At 41.1% G+C, this 19,001-nt stretch overlaps 2 protein-coding genes across 2 annotated transcripts; one reads left to right on the top strand and one right to left on the bottom strand.

The window, feature by feature from the left end:
• The first annotated feature begins 2,279 nt into the window (after positions 1–2,279).
• On the top strand, positions 2,280–5,412 carry LOC125543720 (putative F-box protein At4g05475). The gene is made up of 2 exons (XM_048707181.2): positions 2,280–2,736; positions 4,490–5,412. The coding sequence occupies exons 1-2, from the start codon at positions 2,405–2,407 to the stop codon at positions 5,142–5,144; spliced, it is 987 nt and encodes a 328-aa protein (XP_048563138.2). The 5' UTR covers positions 2,280–2,404; the 3' UTR covers positions 5,145–5,412.
• A 960-nt stretch (positions 5,413–6,372) lies between these two features.
• LOC125543757 (protein RAE1-like) lies at positions 6,373–14,193 on the bottom strand. Its single transcript, XM_048707228.2, has 12 exons — positions 14,035–14,193; positions 13,046–13,124; positions 12,857–12,943; positions 12,707–12,772; positions 12,407–12,600; positions 11,062–11,203; positions 10,845–10,925; positions 8,668–8,796; positions 7,900–7,977; positions 7,256–7,327; positions 6,946–7,026; positions 6,373–6,807 (listed from the first exon to the last, which is right to left on the bottom strand). Exons 2-12 carry the CDS (start codon positions 13,097–13,099, stop codon positions 6,760–6,762), a joined length of 1,032 nt encoding a protein of 343 aa, XP_048563185.1. The 5' UTR covers positions 13,100–13,124; positions 14,035–14,193; the 3' UTR covers positions 6,373–6,759.
• Between the last annotated feature and the right edge of the window lie 4,808 nt (positions 14,194–19,001).

Genomic DNA, 19,001 nt, shown 5'->3' with positions numbered 1-19,001 from the left:
AAAGATTCACATATGCTGTCAGCTGAGTTGGGGGCAAGCCTGGAAATCACTTGGAAGTTAGAGGAGGTGTGGTGTGTATTCATGCAGTTCTGCTCAAAAAAAACTTTATTCTATCACTGTATTATAACCCTGCAAATTAATTTTTGTTTTTCATTAATGCATCTACAACAGTTTACCAGTGAGTATTCTAGAACTTATTTATCTTTGATCTGATATAAGAGGTACTATAATTCTTGTCATGACAAAACTCAAATTTAGATTACTTTTGGGCAACTGAAGTTGGGATTTAGACTATATGCTTCATGCATATATGACAAAATTGGACATGATATAGAATTATAGACTGTATTACTCATCTCCTTTGAACATATATCATTTTCAATTTCTCTGTTTTTTTCTTGTTCTGCAGCCAACATTGGTAATGAAATGACACAATATAGAGCATGCGATGTGTGGATGGCATGTAACATTTTTCTTATTTGTCACCTAATTTGCAGTTTCTTTTATATCCATTTATAACTTTTTAAATATTCAAAATGTGCTTATTGGAATTAGTTGTTTCCTATCAAAGTTGAGGGCTTTAAACAGTGGACTGTAATGTGAGTACTGTAGATTAGAATGTGCTTACTTGTTTCCTCTATTTTTTTACCACTGCAAGTGAATATGGCCTACGTACAGAGGTGAAAGCTTTATGAATTAATAGGAAGTTTGTGATTGGATGGATGCTCCCAACAACCAGTTCTTCCAAGGACATCCCCGTGGCTCCGCGACACTCTTTCAGGTTTGCCTCTTCTTACTTATCTAGCCACTGCCCAATGGGTGTTATTATTGTTGTTAGTCCATGACTGATAGAATCTGGAGGTTGTTAATGCAGTTACTCAATGGACTAATATGACCTTTGCACCGAACCATTTCTTCTAAAAATTATTCACCTTACGTCCTTACCTTTGTTCTACCGTACTACTTTTAATTTTTATCAGCATGCTCCAGTGCCTATAAATTATTGCTACCGTAGCTTGTGCCAACATGAATGTGTGAAATTTCTAATGTATACAGATTTTGCTAATGGTCATAGCTCCAAATTTCATCTTGGTAAATTCATGTGCTTAACTTTTCTTTTAGGTAAGCTAAGTTTCACTTCCCGGGGTTTATATTGCCTGAACGTTAATTTTTCTATTGCCTCATCTTGGGTCATACTTTGTGATACAACCATCTATTTTTATGTGCCTTGGCTTTGTTATTATTTATTTTGAGTTCACTCAACATATCATAATCTTTTTTTTTGCTTTATCCGCATTTTAGTTCAACATGCCATCTTGCAGACATGGCTGCTATATCTGTTTGTTACAAGCATCAGCGGCATCCATGGGCTTGACAACAATCTGAAGCGAGTAATTGGTGGTGAGAGATTTCTGAATAATGTAACCTGAATAAGGATGCTATCGTGCTATTCATCTATGTATGCTGCTATTGTAGGAACACAATTTCTGAATAACCAAATTGGCACATTTTCAGATCAACATTTTGTCTTCAACATTACTGAACTTTTTAGAGTTCTGATTCAATTGTATTTCAGAATACTTGCGACTTGAAGAATAGAGCAATTCTTAGTGTTGGTTTGGAAGCCTTTTTTTAGAAGTATTTATATAGGTTATTTAAATTGGGTTCAATTATTTTTCCTTCAATGAAATTTCATGCCCCTATAAATATAATCTCTTAACTATCTAAACATGCATTGCACTATGTGTTGACATGCTACCATTGTCTAATATATACCTAAACTTTCATTTTACTCCACCCGAATTTTCATTTTTGAGTGGATTTTTTTTGTGGTGATAGCTGCCCTTGGTATTGGAGAAAACATGAGGAGGATAAATAGTCAATGACAGTTGCTGAACGACTTCGTTAGAGTTTAGCGTAAGCGTTCATGGGGGCCAGAGAAACGGGATTTGGGACTTCTGAATAATTCTTTTAGTGACATGTAACATTTTTTTAAATATGTTTCCTTGTAACTAGACATACTTGTGCTTTCACTTCAAAACTCGAATAGGCAATTTGAGTTAGTGGTGTGCTTTAATAATGCATATTGTTGTTCTCTAGTTTCTTCATTGTGATGTCTTCAATTTTTTGATTTTTTTAAATCCATATTTAAAATATACTCCTATATCACATGAATTTATGTGCAATAGTTGAGACGTGAGTTGCACGTGCACATTTATTAGTGTAGGTAAATATCTGTGAGGCATACATTGTTGTGTTTTTGGGGAGCGGGCCGTAAAAATTACCGGTGCATGATTGGTGAGTGAAGTCTCTCCGTCCTCCTCCTCACCCACCCCCACGCCGACCACCTCCCCTCCCCCTTCCCTTCCGGCAAACCCTAGCCTAGCCCCACCGCATCGCCGCCATGGAGGAGGACGCGGGCGAGGGCGAGGGCGAGGTCGAGATCCGCGACTGGGCGGGGATGCCGTCGGACGCGCTCTTCGCGGTGTTCGGGAAGCTGGACGTGGCCGACATCCTGACGGGGGCCGGGCGGGCGTGCCGCGCGTGGCGCCGCCTCGCCGACGGCGACCCCGCGCTGTGGCGCCGCCTCGACATGACCCACCACGGGGACATCCTCGAGACCGAGGAGGCCGAGGCCATGGCCCGCGCCGCCGTCGACCGCGCCGCCGGCACCCTCCAGTCCTTCTGCGCCGACACCTTCGTCACCGACGCCCTCCTCAGCTACATCTCCGGCAGGTCGCTCGCGACGGCTCCCCCCTTCCTGTTTCACATGCCCATTTCTCTCATATACGATGGGGATTGTTTTCCCCCAATTTGTTGATGCGGCGCTTTATTTATTCATTCAGTTAGACGGACGGTTGCTGGTAAATTAAAATGCATAGAAGAACTCTTGAACTGGAAATAAGTCTGTATTCTTTAGTTGGAAATGGACCTTTCTGCTGTTTGATTTGACAAGTTAAAACAAAATTTCTTGGTAACCTGACAAAATTGGATGAAGTAGTAAAATGGTACCCAACGGCAGATTGCTTGCAAGTTGTAACATATCACATGAGTCTCTAGTGCTATGTCTTTGTGCGACTCAATGTGCCTTGCTAAATTCTGTCTATTCCGTAGCGTTGGGGTATAATGTGGAGCAACCCGGAAAATGTATATAGAGTAGCACACTGAAGGTTTGTTTTCCTGAAGGGAATTGGCCTGTTCCCACTAATCTCAGCTAAGACCGGGATTTTTGGGACTGGTCAGAATGGGGGTATCATTGTGCTCTTGGATGTAACATAGGGACCGACCAATCCCTAAAACATACAAGGATAGTTGAGTCTCAGCATGGAGACTTTACAGGGGGAAAAGCCATCTGAACTTTTCTGTTGGTTTCCAGCAGATTACTTGCTGTAAAAGGTCTGTAGAAAACCAAATGATCACTTTGACGGTTGAGTACCATTCTTTTCTGATAAAGATGTAGGCAGTTTCACTGCAAGATTGATGCATGATGGAATTTGGCATTTCTGACAATCCTGCCTTCGGTAGCTGCAGATTTCTCTGTTAATCTTCCAGTAACTGTTTTTGGTTCATGCATCTTCCAATACCTTTCACTTGTACACAGTTCTCTCCTGCATTTAGTTTATCCAGAAACTTGCAACCTGGGAAACTTTCACACTTTTATCCAACAATCCATCAGAATATTTCCAAAATAACTCATGTACTTCAGGATGAACGTTTTAGTGTGCCTGCACTCTTCATGTATAGTTAGCTTACATATTGGGTGGGCCCACTGCCTGGGTTCAAATCATCATTTACTCGAATTGGTTCATATTGATTATACTGTTGGAGCCACCACTACAACATTTCCTTGTATACAAAAAATTAAGGGCCTTACTGAATGCCCATCCAGTTACCACTGGTGTAAATCTGTATCGCATAGTATTAACAATCAATCAACAACTATGCAGTGAAACGATAAATATGTAAAACTGTTACTGGCTACTTTCTGTTATGGTATTGCAACTGTTATATCCCCTCACTAAAGCAAAACCCCTAAGCTGTCTATAACTCCATATTCGTGTGACCATTTGTTTGCTTGGTCAGCGTAGTGGTAGTCAGAGTTGCTATTTTCTTATCGTTGTGTTGATCTTTTGGTGCATTGAAATAAACAGATCCCACTTCTTTACCACCTAAAACATGGCTCGTTGTCCTCTTCTTCTAATGGTTTGACTAGATGTGATATGTAGAGTTAAGACTTCAGATACAGTATCAAGTCATGTCGTATTTTGTTTAGAACTGCATGCTGAAGTTCATTTGCATGTGACTAGAGTTAGACTTATTTGAAGACTATGATGAATCTAACATCATGGAATGTTTTACTTTCACATGGTTATTTCAATCAATTCTGTTGTTCTAGTGTTATTTCTTGTCCTGAGCTTGGAAGCATGATTGGGTTTCGCATTAGCTTAAATGTTTGTGTTAGATAAGAACTTGCCATGTCTCAATGCAGGGCACCCTCGCTGAAGAGCCTTCAACTCAGCTTGTGTGATGAAGTATCCAACGAGGCGCTGGCAGAGGCAGTCAAGGGCTTTCCTCAGCTTGAGGAGCTGGAGATCACATTCTGCTCACTGAACAGCAACGTGTGCGAGTTAGTCGGTAGAGCCTGCCCACAACTGAAATCATTTCGGCTGAACGAGCGCTGGACGATCCTCCAAAGGGGGTTCGCGGCCTTTGAGGGCATGGATGATGACACGGGAGCGCTCGGGATCGCAAGCAGCATGCCTGAGCTCCGAGACCTCCAGCTGATTGGCAACAACCTGACCAACACCGGACTGGCCGCGATCCTCGACCACTGCCCCCGCCTCGAGTCCCTCGACGTGCGCCGCTGCTGCAACCTCCAGATGGACGACGCCCTGAGGTCCAAGTGCGCCAGGATCGGGAACCTCAGGCTTCCTCTGGACCCCATCTCCGACTTCAAGTACCGGGCTTACCTCACTATCAGTGATGACTACCCCGGCGGTTCCGACATCGAGATCGACATGTACGATGATCTGCTGGACGTGGTCACCGACGACGAGGATGCTGATTTCGATGACATGGATGATTATATCGACGGCATGGGCTCCGATGCTGACATGTATGATGACGTGTTCGATGATGTCTGAAGGAGCTGTGATCAGGACCGGGTTCTCACGTGGAAGGACGGGAACTTGGTGCCGAAACAATGTGGTCTTTACCTGTGTTGAGATTCTTGAAGCTGGGTTCACACACTTTATTATCGAAGGTCGATTCTCGTATGTTTGTGTCTCCCGTGTGTTAACTGGTCTACTCTCGCTGTGAGACTGGGTTCGCTTTATATCTGTGATTGTAATTTATGCTGCACTTGTGATTTGGTCACGCAATAAAATCCTGTAAATTAAGTATTGACACCAATGTTATGTTGTGTTAGGTTGGTGTCCTGGTGTTTGCCCGTGTCGTGGTTATCGAATCGTGTTGAGCTGAATCTGTTTAAACTGACGGCATAAAGCTCACAAGCTTGTGTAGTTGTTGCTTGCAATAATGAAATGCCGGCTTGTGCACCCAGTGACAGATGAGACTTCTGTGGAACTATTGCCACTCAAACGTAACTGTGACGTGGCCGGTACTGAAGGACGGATTTTTGGAGCACATTATGTTAAAGAACTCGAAAATGGCATTTGGAAGTTTCGAAAAGAGTTTTCTTTACACGGATATATGTATGGATGTTTGCTACGCTTCTGTTAACTTTCGTTCAATAATACACTGCACGATAAAAGAAAAGAATCCAGCCCCAAAACATCAAAAACAAGCCAATCTTTTGCATGTATTTTGTCTTTTTGGTAGTCTCACATACAAACACATATATTGATGAAACTTGTATAGATACACTACACATCTATATATAGGCACGGAAAATACATCGGAATTTTTCTAGCCATATTTTTTTTTCAAACGTAAAACATAGCATGCTCGATGTGGCCATGCTCCAAGTCCAAAGTGACTTGCGGCTGGCACGACTTACAACTTAGATAAACTGGGTTCACGAACATGCTCAGTGTAATTTTATACGTTGTAAATAAGATTCAAACCATAAATCGTCAGAAATGTCACATGTATTTGCAGCATGGTACCAGTACATACTAGAACCTTCCTCATAAATCTAGTTGTGCATTGGCGCCAGCTCACGCTACCTTCAGTTTTTAGACATCAGAGACCGAAACTGGACATCTTTTTCAGTTGGCGCAGGCCGCTAATAACTTAATTCCTACTCCCTACGTTCTGAATTACTTGTCTTAGATTTGTCTAGATACGGATGTATCTAGCACTAAAATGAGTCTAGACAAATCCGTATCTAGACAAATCCAAGACAAGTAATTTAGAACGGAGGGGGTATATATTATATATATGGTCTCAGAATAACTCCACCAAATATCATGCCCATATTTCCAAAGATCTACACCACATACAAGGCACTGAAGACTTTCTCCTTTTCAAAAGACTACGCACTGACCTGACTATATCACAACAGAAGAACACCGGAAAACATTCCTTCGGACAACTATGCATTACAGGAACAGCTATGTGCTACGACCTACGGCTAAGTAACCTATCACTGGTTGCTGGGAGTAGACTTTTCATCTAACAGGTGGCCGAACCAAGAACATCCAGAGGACACGTCAAGGCAAGGCCCGAGCAAAACAAGGCCCTTGAATATACATGATCTCTTGCACAACTATCGACTTTTCAGCAGGCAGGATGCCATCACTTACGTCCTGTTGCGATTCTTGGCTTTCCTTTCACCTCGGCTTCCTGTTCAGAATGAGGCAAGTTGAGTGCCAAAAGATAACATAATAAAATAAAATAAAAACAGGAATGGATGTCAAATTATATCCATGATCTCGAAAATATAAGGGGAATTTCACAGTGATATCAGCACTCGAAGACTACCTGGGGACTGTGGAGATAGATGGATGTCTTTGCATTTGCAGGATTATGGTTCTCAGCACCACGGCTCCAGTCATAGCAGACCTACTCCCAGCAATGATAATTATGGTTGTATTCAGAACTTGGAATTCAGAGGACACGACAAGATAGCAGTTCAAAAGGAACATGAATTATTTATCGAGCTGATACATCAGGAGCTGATTTCTTCCGCATATTAAATAAGGTGCAGGAAAAATAACAGACATGTCACATATCTAAACTGGACCCAATCCAAAAACATGGTGATAACAAGACACTCAAAAGCATCACTTACCCCATAAGCAAATATTGAGCCATCATTATTGAAGCTACTGCAAGGAATGGGTTGAGGACACCGACTGAAAGCCTGTATAGAAGCAGTGTAGGGCAAATGTAAGAATATGTTATGTGCAAAACACCAGAAGGTGTATGATAAATGAGAGAACTCAAGCAATAAAACTTGGGCACACCCAGATAGCCCTCTATGCTAAGCAAGTAAGCAACTGTCAGAATGCAACACTCTGTATGCTATGTCTACAAGCTAAAATGTTATCTGATCACAAATTACACAGATGCCTCTTACTGCAGAGGTTCCATGCAGTTGAGTAATAAATGTGTAACATGCTTTTATCAAGAATAAAAAGAAGTGCATACTAAACGCCAAAGAAGGCAGGATGACAGGGCTGGGAAAATCAGAATTGGTGATAACATTTATGAACTAATATTTTTTCTGCTCATGGCCATGATAGTGAGTTTATTATCTTGAGCTCAGGTTGATTTCACCTATGCATGCACATCCACAAAGAATTTATATGCAGACCATCAATGTCCACAGATCACAACAAAGTAAAGCCATCTTGAAATCATTGAATACAATCAAGAAAACATAGGCTAACAAGAGGGGAAAACAGAAAGAAAAAAAAACAGGAATAGACAAACCTTAAGTCTCTGCTTGCTATCCTTATCCCAAAAGTTGAAAGCACCATCAGATCCAGCTGTGGCAAACGTGTGATGAACCTGTGCCAAGTGGTAAATAACATGAAATCCCATAAAGTAACTTCACTAACTGAATTTCCATACTTCACAATTATCACCAGTCAGTTGCATTTTCCAGTGAAATATATAGCCAATAAGAACACTCAACTAAATGGATGTAAAGTATCATCACCCAAGCATATACCAATCCAATGAATAAGATGCCAAAGTTAGCAAAAGAAGAATCAGAAACGCTTCTCTTCGATGTGTCTGTAACAAATAGGTACGATTTCGAGTTGCTCAATTAAACTGAAGCTAATCTGTTGGGATTTTTATTTGTGCAAAATATTGCTTGATCAATTTGGAGTAGTTTACAAACATATGTATGCCTTCACGCATAGTGGTTATTATATTAGTTTGAGTATGGTAGGTATCTGTATCGAATAAAGCTCAACACATCTTGTGGAAGACAACGAACCGAGCTTTCGGTATTTTAGAAATCATGATGACGGAGACATATAGACTAAAGCTCAACAGAAGTCGCCATTAGCATTTTCCATAACAGCAAAAGTGGACTAATGAAATACTCCCTCTGTCCCAAAATAAGTATCTCAACTTTGTACTAACTTTAGAACTTTGTACTAAAGTTAGTACAAAGTTGAGACACTTATTTTGGGACGGAGGGAGTAGAAGAATGACACAGAGATAAAGAGAACAAGATAGAGATCTTACAGGGTGAAAGTTGAGCGAATTGACAGAGAAAATATCATTTCCTTCCCTGTGACATTTGAATGTGAAGTTTTTGCTTTGCTGTGAATCATCAATATGATGCACACCAACTCTTCCTTCTATGGAACCCACCTTTAAACAAAATCAGGTGTCAGTTACATGTAAAAAAATCCTTTTGACCAAGTCGTATGGAAAGAACAATAAATAAAACTATTGCCAGGTATCGACCAGCTTTGTCCAATATAGGCAGTTCATTGATGTAGAAAAAGATCATTGTGCAACAGCAAAATTTGATTGATCAAATCCCATGATGAAACCACCACCCATTATAAAAACACCCACAAGCAGATGAAGAGTAGGCAAATGCGGAACCATACACATCTAAAGATTTGTAGTTCAAAAACAATTGCTTAAAGCCTTGAATGCTTTTACTATTTGTAGTTCTGTCACACCGGCATCATCAGGACCTGATGCGGTGGACGTGTGATTCAGTGGGCCCCGCTGCCTACTGGCACGGACCCACCTCTAAGGCGAGTTGCCAAGTGTTGCCTGGCTATATAGCCAACTGGAGCGAGTAGGTGTGCGTGTGTGGAAATTATGTCAAGTCTCTGAACCTCTCACCTAATCTGTACCTCCTCCCTTGGGAAGAAATCCCCCCTTCTCCAAGTCTCGATCTCATCCCCCTTCCCCTCTCCGATCCCCTTTGCAAGGATGGGCTCGTGACATTTGCTATAGACTAAGATCCGTTTCTACAGTTTTGGTGAAGGAAATTGTTTGCAACACAATTGGAGTTGGTCAAAACATTAAGGTAAACTGCATCCTCTTCTTTTATGCAGCTTTTGAGACTAACTAGAAAGATGCCAATTAGTGACATTTATATTGGATTAACATTCCTAGAATACACCCTCCGTCCAGATATACAAGGCATATTTTGACTGCTCGGGTTCATTCTTTGGCCATAAATTTCTTCTATCATATTTTATCAAAATCATAACAAAGTACTTCTGAAAACGAATCCAATGCTATCAATTTTGTGTCACTAAATCACATATTATAGGATTTATAGTCAGTCAAGTTTGATTTCACAATCAATATGCCTTATTTATCCGAATAGAGGGGTAGGAAGTTTGAATGCAGATCACTGAAGGAACAACACCCATTAGGGCACCCAAAATGCTTAGAGGCTGGCTTGCCTCCAAACTGGGACCCACGTCTGGCTGTTAGAGTCAGCTCAAAATTCCTTAGTGTTATAGCAAATGTTCTCTGCCTCTAAGGTGTCCCCACGAGGAATAATACATTGATTACCCAAGGGGCTCCTTCTCATCCTCTTGACATGAGATGCAGTCTCCTTCTATGACATGTAGGGCCAGCAAATTATTTAATTTCATGGAAATAATTGGAGGCAGCCTCCAAGCATAGCGTCGATGCAGTCTCCTTCTATGACATGTAGGGCCAGCAAATTATTTAATTTCATGGAAATAATTGGAGGCAGCCTCCAAGCATAGCGTCGACACTAAGCAAATTTAGCTTAGAGGCTATTCTCAGAGTGTATGGTGCCTGCGTCTATGGCCTTAGAGGCTGCCTTGGAGGCAGCAAAACGTAACACTGTGGATGCTCTTACACAGCAAATGATGGCAGGCCAACGCCTAAAGCTAATTCAAGTAAGGTTGTAACATATCGACCAAATGTTTAATGTTGAAAACTCATGCTACTAGATAAAATTAACATAAGGCAACATAAATACTCCCTCCCTTCTGGTTTATAGGGCTCAATTTAAAAATCTCACCAACCAAGGTAGATGGTGAGTGGTGGAATAATTTATGGGGCTCGTCTTCCTCAAGAAATTGTGTTTACCAACGTATTAATTGCAATGCATGCATGCATGACCAATAAATGAACAAGAACTTTTTACATGCATTGGTGGGTTTTATCTTTTCCCTTCCATGCAATGATTTAATGCACCTTGAAATCTGAACATGTGAATGGGAGCAATAAAATTGAGACATATAAAATGGGGAAAAATGACATAAGCCCTATAAACCGCAGAAAGCAGGGAGTAATTATGATGGGATAGGTAGAGAAGAACATGTGATTAAACTTCAAGCATAGTAACAACCAGTTATGTATTCGAACAACGGAAGTATGCTTAGAGTAAAAGACACAAGAAAATATGGCATTACCAGGAATCCTTGTTGATCTGGAAAGGCAGCAACGCACCGTGTCTGGTATTTCAGAGGTGATTGAATACGCTTAAACTCAGTCTAACATCACACCAGAGATGAAATTAAGTCAGTCAGTTCAAAATATAAGTCAATGACAGTAAAAGCATGAGCACCACCACCAAAAGAACTGAAAATAAAAGGAGCACATGCATAGTCAGTTAGGAAGCAAAATTACCTGAGGATTCTGCAAGTTGAAGATCACAATATTGCGATCAGCTGTTCCCACAATCATAAGGGGATAATTCACAGCAAGTGCGTAGCAACGATCAGGAAGTTGCTGAACATGGGCAGGATTTGGTTGTCTTGTGTCCCAATACCTACAATAGTATGATGGTCAGCATTGACAGCGGACTAGAAACAAGTCATAAGGATCAGAGCTAAAAGTTGTAATGAGAAGGAAGATCAAAGCACAACCCAAATGTATTACTTTCAGCATGATACAGACAAAGGAAAATAAGCAGACAACACGGACACACAACAGAAGTGCCACATGAGGTCCATGTATCAAAGAAGGCACCACGCATCCAGACCTCCAGCTGAACAGGAGTTGCCCCGGGAAACCTAGGACTAGTCAGTTTCAGCTTGTCCTTGTCCCACTCTGTTTTGGCATGTCTGAGACCTAGATGACTTCAGCCTGAGCCCGTGCCCTAAATGGTGTCTTGGTATTTGCAGCATTCAGTTTAGGGAAGAGTCTTTGTTTGTTTTGTTTCTTAGTCATATGTTAAGGCCAACCTCTACAAAATGATGCAACCACATTTTTTATGAATTGGCTACGAAGTCTAATCCCCAATGTTTCTTTCTCTGTTTCTTCCTGCCTTAATTCCAGTGTCGTGTCCCATGCACCCCTTCTGCTATCACGGGTACGCCGGCAGGTCCCACAAGGTTCCCGGTCACTGGCCTCCTACCTACCATGATTATCGCCTATGCTCAATCTGTGCTCATGTTTAAACTGACAGCCAGAACCTAACTTGATGCTTCCTAAATAATCTTCATAAAGATGATGATAAAACTTGAAACGAACATTTCTAACACTAATCACAAGATGTACATTTAATATAGTAACTGTCTCTACGTCAACAGTTACTTTTATAAAAACTTCTGCCGAAAAATTCACTGCGGCCATAAATAGTACAGATGATACCCAGAAAGTGCACAACCTTTGATAAGAATAGGGCAGTATGATTCAACAAGCAGTAGAAAACTCTTCAGGATCAAAGAAGGCATACAAAATGAGTGGAAATATAAACTGCTTGAGATAGACCTTCTACAATATTTGGTTAGGGCTTGTGAAACTCCATAATTGCAGTTTCTTCATAAATTGCATGAAATCGCCATTAAAATTGGCCAATGTGTGAACATTAATGCAAAACACATGAAGTACAGAAAAGATACCACAAACAACACGAATTCCATAACGCAAAACAGCCATAAATAACAATTTAGGATCAGACATGGGTGATATGCGCTCAATTTCCATGTAAAAAGAATACCGAGGGTGGAGAGGAATATTGTTCTTGCACCTTAGCGTCTTGTCCCAGCTTCCTGAGACAAGAAGATTCATCTGAGAAATCCAAGAGACCTCCTTGACAGGTGCATCATGCATTGCAACCGTCTGAGCCTGCCCACCAGACAGCAGAGGCCACATTTTGACCTGTTTATCACACCCTCCAGAGAAGACAGTAGTCCCATCATCTTTCCAGGCTGAGCAGAGCACCTGATGGAAGGAAACAAATCAATCATCATACCAAGTAAACAGGTAAGGAACCACTCTAATATGTAAGATGAAAGTACTATCAGGAGAAATATGTTTGAGAACATACTGGCTGATCATGTGATATGGATGCCTTTGGCTGACTGTTACCATTACCTATCTCCCAACACCTCACCTGCACAAAACTCAAAAGACACTCCTAGTAAGATACATCACAATAATGAAAGCTCACTGAAAATTACAGCAGAAACAAAATTACCTGGTTATCCCAGGAAGTTGCCACCAGAAGATTGCTTTTCGGGCTAAAACTGAGGCTTGAGAGGGAGTCACCCGGATTAGGCAGGACCTGCACTTGAAAGCAACCGTTGCAGAGAACATGTAGCATTTGCAGAATGACAAGACGCAAAAAATAAAAGCAGGACAGACATGGCCACAAAAAGTATCACACCTCGAATGACTTGTTTGGATTCGGGTTTGAGGCAAGGCTGGTTAGAGTTGCCATCTCTCCTGCTGTGAACCTTCAAAATCTGGAAAAGAAATATCACAATCCAGTGACCATGAGAAGCAGGTAAGAGAAATCAGCATGTGGAGTCTCCCACGCACACGAGAGCATACGTAACACAACTTAAAGTATCTCAGCCTACGAAAACGAATGATTTTGACAGTCCAAAGTCCATGGTAACAGAACCAGTGTTCAACATTAGGGAAGTCATTATTTAAGTTTGCACCACAAAATCCTGACAAAAAAAGTGTCGCGCCAAAACCCGAATAAATGCTACCCCCTGATACGTGCCACGATAGTGCAGGTCCAAATTTCGGCTAAATGTCTGGTCATAAAACCTGGGATCGCTCCACTACAAATGCCTACACCCCGACCACCCGATTCCCACAACCCAACAGTGAAATCACTAGGAGGGAGCCCCAAAAGTTTGCGTACACAAAATCACCGCGCCAAAGCCAGCATAAACGCTATCCCCGCAACAATGCAGGTCCAAAATTCGTCAAATGTTAACCTGCTGAATGCCTGGATCCGAGTGATAATACGAGCTCCTGCAAAGGCCTACACCCCGACCACTCAATCCCCACCACGACAGCGGAATCAGTCAGAGGTAGCCCCGCAAGCGCGCGCAAGCTGCCCCTCTCGGCCTGACCAACGGATCCTAAGCTCGCACTCGTTAGGGAAACAAACGAACTATCCTAAGCTCGCACGGGCCGCTGGATGCGGCCGATTTGCTGCGGAGACCGCGAGCGAGCGAGCGAGCAGCGCCGGCCACCGGATCAGAGCTTCCCCCAAACCAGCAGCGCGGCGACGAGCATTGCGCCGAGGCGCGGCCCCGGCGCGCGAGCGAGCGCCGCCGAATCGGTGCCGGGAACCCTAGCTAGCTAGAGAGACGGCGCGAGCGGAGCGGAGCGGCGAGGAGGGCTCGGGGGGCTTACCTGACGGCCGGACGGGGAGCCGTCGGTGACGGCGCGGCTGCGGCTGGGGGCTGCGAAGTGGCGCCGAGGGAGGTGTGGGGAGGAGGATTCTCGAGTCGTCTGGGAGGAGGAGGCGGAGACGGTCGCTGCCGCTCAACTGCTTTTTTTTAGCATCAGTACAGACACAAGCGCTCATATACACGCGCATACCCTCATCCCTAGGAACGCATACACGCACACCCTACCCCTATGAGCACCTCTGAAAGACTGAGCCGCCATATCATCTTGAGATTTACGAAGTCACCGTAGACGCCTCATCGTTGACAGGAATGTCTCTTTCCACTGAAAACGCATCACCGGAAATTCTGAAATAAATCAAGGAATAATGCGAGCACCAGGATTTAAATCCTGATGAGTTAGGGATATCACTGTCCACCTAACCAATTCAACCACAGGTTAATTGGCACTGCCGCTCAACTGCTGAAGGGGTGTATAGGCTGGTGTAGCGCGTCGCGTCGGATGCACGCTGGGTGTGGCCTCCGCGGCGGCCCGGCTCGGCCCTTCCAAACAAATGGCTTGATCGGCACGCTGAGGTGGTTGATGCGGACGTTGACTTCGCTCTCGGTTCGGATGCTTGATCGGCCCGTGGCTTACTTTTCCATTCTTTTTCGGAAAATGTCCAAAATAAACCTATGAAAATAAAACCAACTTTCCATTTTTACAAAGTTGTTCATTTTTAAAAAAACATTCCCTTTGTAAAAATATATAAAAGCGTTTAGATCACTACATTTCTTCACGGAGGGAGTATTCAACATTTTCCTCACACATTTCATGTTCAAAAAGTTGCTCCAATTTTTGAATTTTTCAGAAAGTGTTTGCATTTTTTATTTTGTCCAGGTTTCAAATTTTGTTCCCATTTTTTCCAAAAACTAGTATGTTTAAAAAAGCGGATATGAGTGTCCGTCGGGCTGACCCAAACGGACAAAAGCGTCATTCGTTTGAGTCGGCGTGTTGGAGTTGCTCTTGCTAATACATTTTTTTCAGAGTCACCCTTATCACTATTGTTAGCCTAAAATTGTCGTATATTTTGAGACGGAGGTAGCACTTCGCAACTAACTTAAGGGCATCTCAAACGTAGACCCCTACAATGTACACGGTATCCGTCCATGAACGCGTCCGCGAGCAGTAATACGAGAGCTGGCCGTTCAACTTTTGGACCTCCTTTGGTTTATAGGATATGAATATCATAGGAATAGGAAAAATTGTAGGAAATGAGATGTCATATACTCCCTCTATCCATATATATAGGGTCTAATGCATTTTTTGAGACTAACTTTGACCACATGTTAGAGCAATGATATATGACATGCATGTTACACAAAGCATACCGTCAAATTTGTGCGTGAAAGGAGCTTCCAATAATATAATTTTCATATTATACATCTCATATACTATTAATCTTATGAATAGTCAAAGACAGTTTTGAAAAACACATTAGGCCCTGCATATACTAGTGAATGTGCACGTGCAATGCACGTTAATATTCAGGCAATATATTAATTGCACGTGGATATTAGGTATGCTATTATTTGTGTGATAGTTCTGTGATTAGTGTAATATTTGGTATGATATTAATTACATGTTAAACATGTTGAACGCTCGCCATTAGAGCAGTGTAGGTCGTTGGATTGACCCGGTTTGATGGTCGAGATCAGTTGGATCTGTCCTGGGTCTTTTTATATTGGTATAGATATAGATGGATAGAGTGAGTATTTCATATCATATAAGTAGGGAAAAGGAAGAGAGATGTCCTTTGGTTCACGTTATATTAATTTTTCAATTGAGTCTAACCTAGTGTTTATTTTACTATGAAATGTGGAGGATAGAAAGAACTCCTCCATAGAAATAGGATTCTACAAATCAGGATGTAATTTAGTTTACTTCTGGTGTTTGTTGTATTGCCGTTTGGAGATGAATAGGTTGGATGTTTTCTTGCAAAAGAAAAAAAAAGAATTCTATTCCTACAAATCAAAGGCCTCTAAAGAAATTTTTTCCCTGCAAAATTCCTCCAAACCAAATGAGCCCTTATGTTAAAGTGACAACATTTTTTGCACCTCAACCTATCTATTCCATCTAACGGATCCAACCTAACCCACAGAAGACAATAACTACCACACACCTCATGTGGTGACTTTGTTCCTTCACAAAAAATATATCAGGACTGAAGCTAAAGGGGGTAAAATCTGTTCATGAGTACTCGTGAGTGCTCACGAGCTTTAAATGAACGAAGCCGATCCGAGTTTTTTTTTTGCTCGTAAGCTTAGCCGAGTAGCTCGTTAATCCCCCTACTCTCACCGCCCATATGTCCAACTAATACTCATAATTTTCCTATCTCAAATGTGCCACCAAAAATTGTATGTAGATTTGGGGCACGCAGGTGCGAAGGCACTGAGTCCCTCGCGTGTGCTTTTTCTTTTGGCTTTTGATTTTCAAACTTTCATATCTTTTGAATAAAAATTCCAAATTATGTTCTGTTTTCATATTCATATTTCTCGTGACGAGGGCTTTCAAATAAGATCCATTTTGAATGTTTCTTCATGAATTTTGAAAAGAAACTTAAATTTGAACTCTTGATACTTGGTATGAGCGACCGATGAAATCACAAATTTAGTACCTGCGTCCGACAAAAAATGGCCTAAAGTTTCAACTCTAAAACTGGATACTCGGAACCGACAAAATCAGAATTTCCAAATGCAAAATTGGAAGTTTCAACAATTATAAATTAAAACTTACGATGTCCCTCGCGGCCGGGCAGGGCTTGGCAGATGCATGCCCCTCACACCTGCGTGCCCATGCGAATTTCCGACTAAATTTTTACACTGTGAACAGATTTAGCATTATCATTCATTTTTTCTTGAAATTCTTCCTATCTATTGATAAGACTAGCAAAAGGGTCTGTGTGTTGCAACGACAGAAAAATCAAGAACATCTTTGCTGCATCACCGAGATACACTATAATTCTCAATTTTCGTGAAATCATGATCATTTTTTAAAACTCATGCACATATTTGAAATCATGAACACCTTTACAAATTTTCTAATATTTTTGAAAATCAAGAATATTTTTTGAATTCATGAACATTCTATGCTATTTGAAAATACTTTTAATTTTTTAAATATTTTTTAAACAATTTTCTTAAACGGGCGAGCATTTCTAGAATCAACAAACATTTTTTTAATTCGTGGAACAACTTTTTAAATTCATGAACATTTTTTATTTAAGAAACACTTCTGAAATGCATGATAACTTTTTGAATTAGCGAATATTTATGAATGACTAAACTATTTTTTAAGTCACGAACAGTTTTTGAATTTTTAGGATATTTTTTCATTCGTGAAATTTTGTTCAATTTCATTAATATTTTTCAATACAAGAATTTTTTAAAAACTCATGAACATTTTTTGATGTCCCAATTTTTTTCCAAAATTTAAACATTTTTTGAATAAGCAAACATTTAAAAAATCTCTAACATTTTATGATTTGTTGAACATTTTATTTCAAAATTCTCATATTTTTTGAATTTTCTGAAATTTTTGAAGTCCCAAATTATTTAAATAATAAAAAAGGAAAACATAAAAAATGAAAATAAATAACGAAATTTTAAAAACTTGCCGCACGGACATGGACCAGCCCAAACGGGTGCGCTGCGTCTTCTCCCAGCGCATGGAGCGCAGTATAGGAGGTCACTACTGCATGGGCCGACCCAAGCCGGGGATTCCTCTATGTGAAATGTTTTTTATCAGATGGCATTGGTGGGTAATATTTTGTAAGTTTGACGGCAATTTTCATGAAGTACCACTAGAAGCAATAGCGCTTTATTATTGGGTATATATAGCAAAAAAGCCCGTGTGTTGCAACGGAAGAAAAAAATAACACACGCCACTCACCCAATAATCATGACTCAAGACCTCAATAGGTCCACGTTCTTTATTTCAACATGACATCATTGCCCACACAGTCACAACGCGTTTGAATGAGTTAATCCTAATGCATCTCTCTCTTGGCATAAGATCGGAAATTTGCTTTTTTTGGCCCCTGTGAGGTTTTGCCTACGCGTGCATGTGTTTTTGATGGGTTGTTCATTTTCTATCTGGATCTGCATCGATACGAAATAAAGATGAATCATTTACTATTTATCAAGGTTGCACCCAAAACAACATTTTAAAATGATTAACAGGTAAAATAACATAATATTTAGATTCTACACATTTTTTAATCAAATTTTATATATAACATGTTAAAATTGAAATTACGGTTTAAAAGATATGACAATTTTTTTAAACATGTGATATGAATTGCGGGTTGAATTTAGGAAACTGTAGGAGGCTTTTTTTCCATAATGCGAAACATTTTCTTTGGTCACTTAAAACAGTACTGCGGTTTAATTATCAAAAATTACAAGGGGTTATGTGAAATGAAGCGTTTTTGTCTGTTTATGACTTGAGACTATACCGTGGCTTAAATACTAGTAACTATAGGGAGTTTTCTGCAAAACAACACGACAGACAACCAAAAGCATTCAATGCTTTATTATTAGGTACAGATGTATCTGCAACACACAGATCCACCAAAGTAAAAAAGATTACAATTAGGTCCTAGGTCCATGTACCATTTCCGACCAAATGCGTCACAGACCAAAGCCTATCGGATCCAAATGGCTCCGTTCGAGACACACCTCCACACACCATACGCCGTCATTAGATGCACCGTTAGAGCGGGGATAAGGGCGTGTAGACATTATTCTGACTCTAAGATGTCGTTGCCTCGCCATTCCGACCAAGACACCGCGCACCGCTGCCACCGTAGCCATGGCCAAAGCGTCGATGACTCAACAACACTAACTACATGGGAAAACCCCAAACTACTGAACCACAAGATTTGCATCATCCTCTCCCCCGACGTCAGTGAGGTCGGTGAAGAACATGGG

Source organism: Triticum urartu, chromosome 1A (assembly GCF_056163025.1).
Source record: "Triticum urartu cultivar PI428250 chromosome 1A, HENAU_Tu73, whole genome shotgun sequence".
Lineage (NCBI taxonomy): Eukaryota > Viridiplantae > Streptophyta > Magnoliopsida > Poales > Poaceae > Triticum > Triticum urartu.
The sequence above is the reverse complement of the archived record's forward strand: the minus strand, read 5'-3'. Positions and strand labels throughout refer to the sequence as shown.

Bases quoted from the DNA above. Each gene is read 5' to 3' on its own strand.
- LOC125543720 (XM_048707181.2), top strand. From the start codon at position 2,405: ATGGAGGAGGACGCGGGCGAGGGCGAGGGCGAGGTCGAGATCCGCGAC. The intron at 2,737-4,489 runs GTCGCTCGCGAC...GTCTCAATGCAG, and splicing joins CTCAGCTACATCTCCGGCAG to GGCACCCTCGCTGAAGAGCC.
- LOC125543757 (XM_048707228.2), bottom strand. From the start codon at position 13,099: ATGGCAACTCTAACCAGCCTTGCCTCAAACCCGAATCCAAACAAGTCA. The intron at 12,773-12,856 runs GTAATTTTGTTT...AGTTTTGTGCAG, and splicing joins CAACTTCCTGGGATAACCAG to GTGAGGTGTTGGGAGATAGG. The intron at 7,027-7,255 runs GTAAGTGATGCT...TGCTGGGAGTAG, and splicing joins GCTCAATATTTGCTTATGGG to GTCTGCTATGACTGGAGCCG.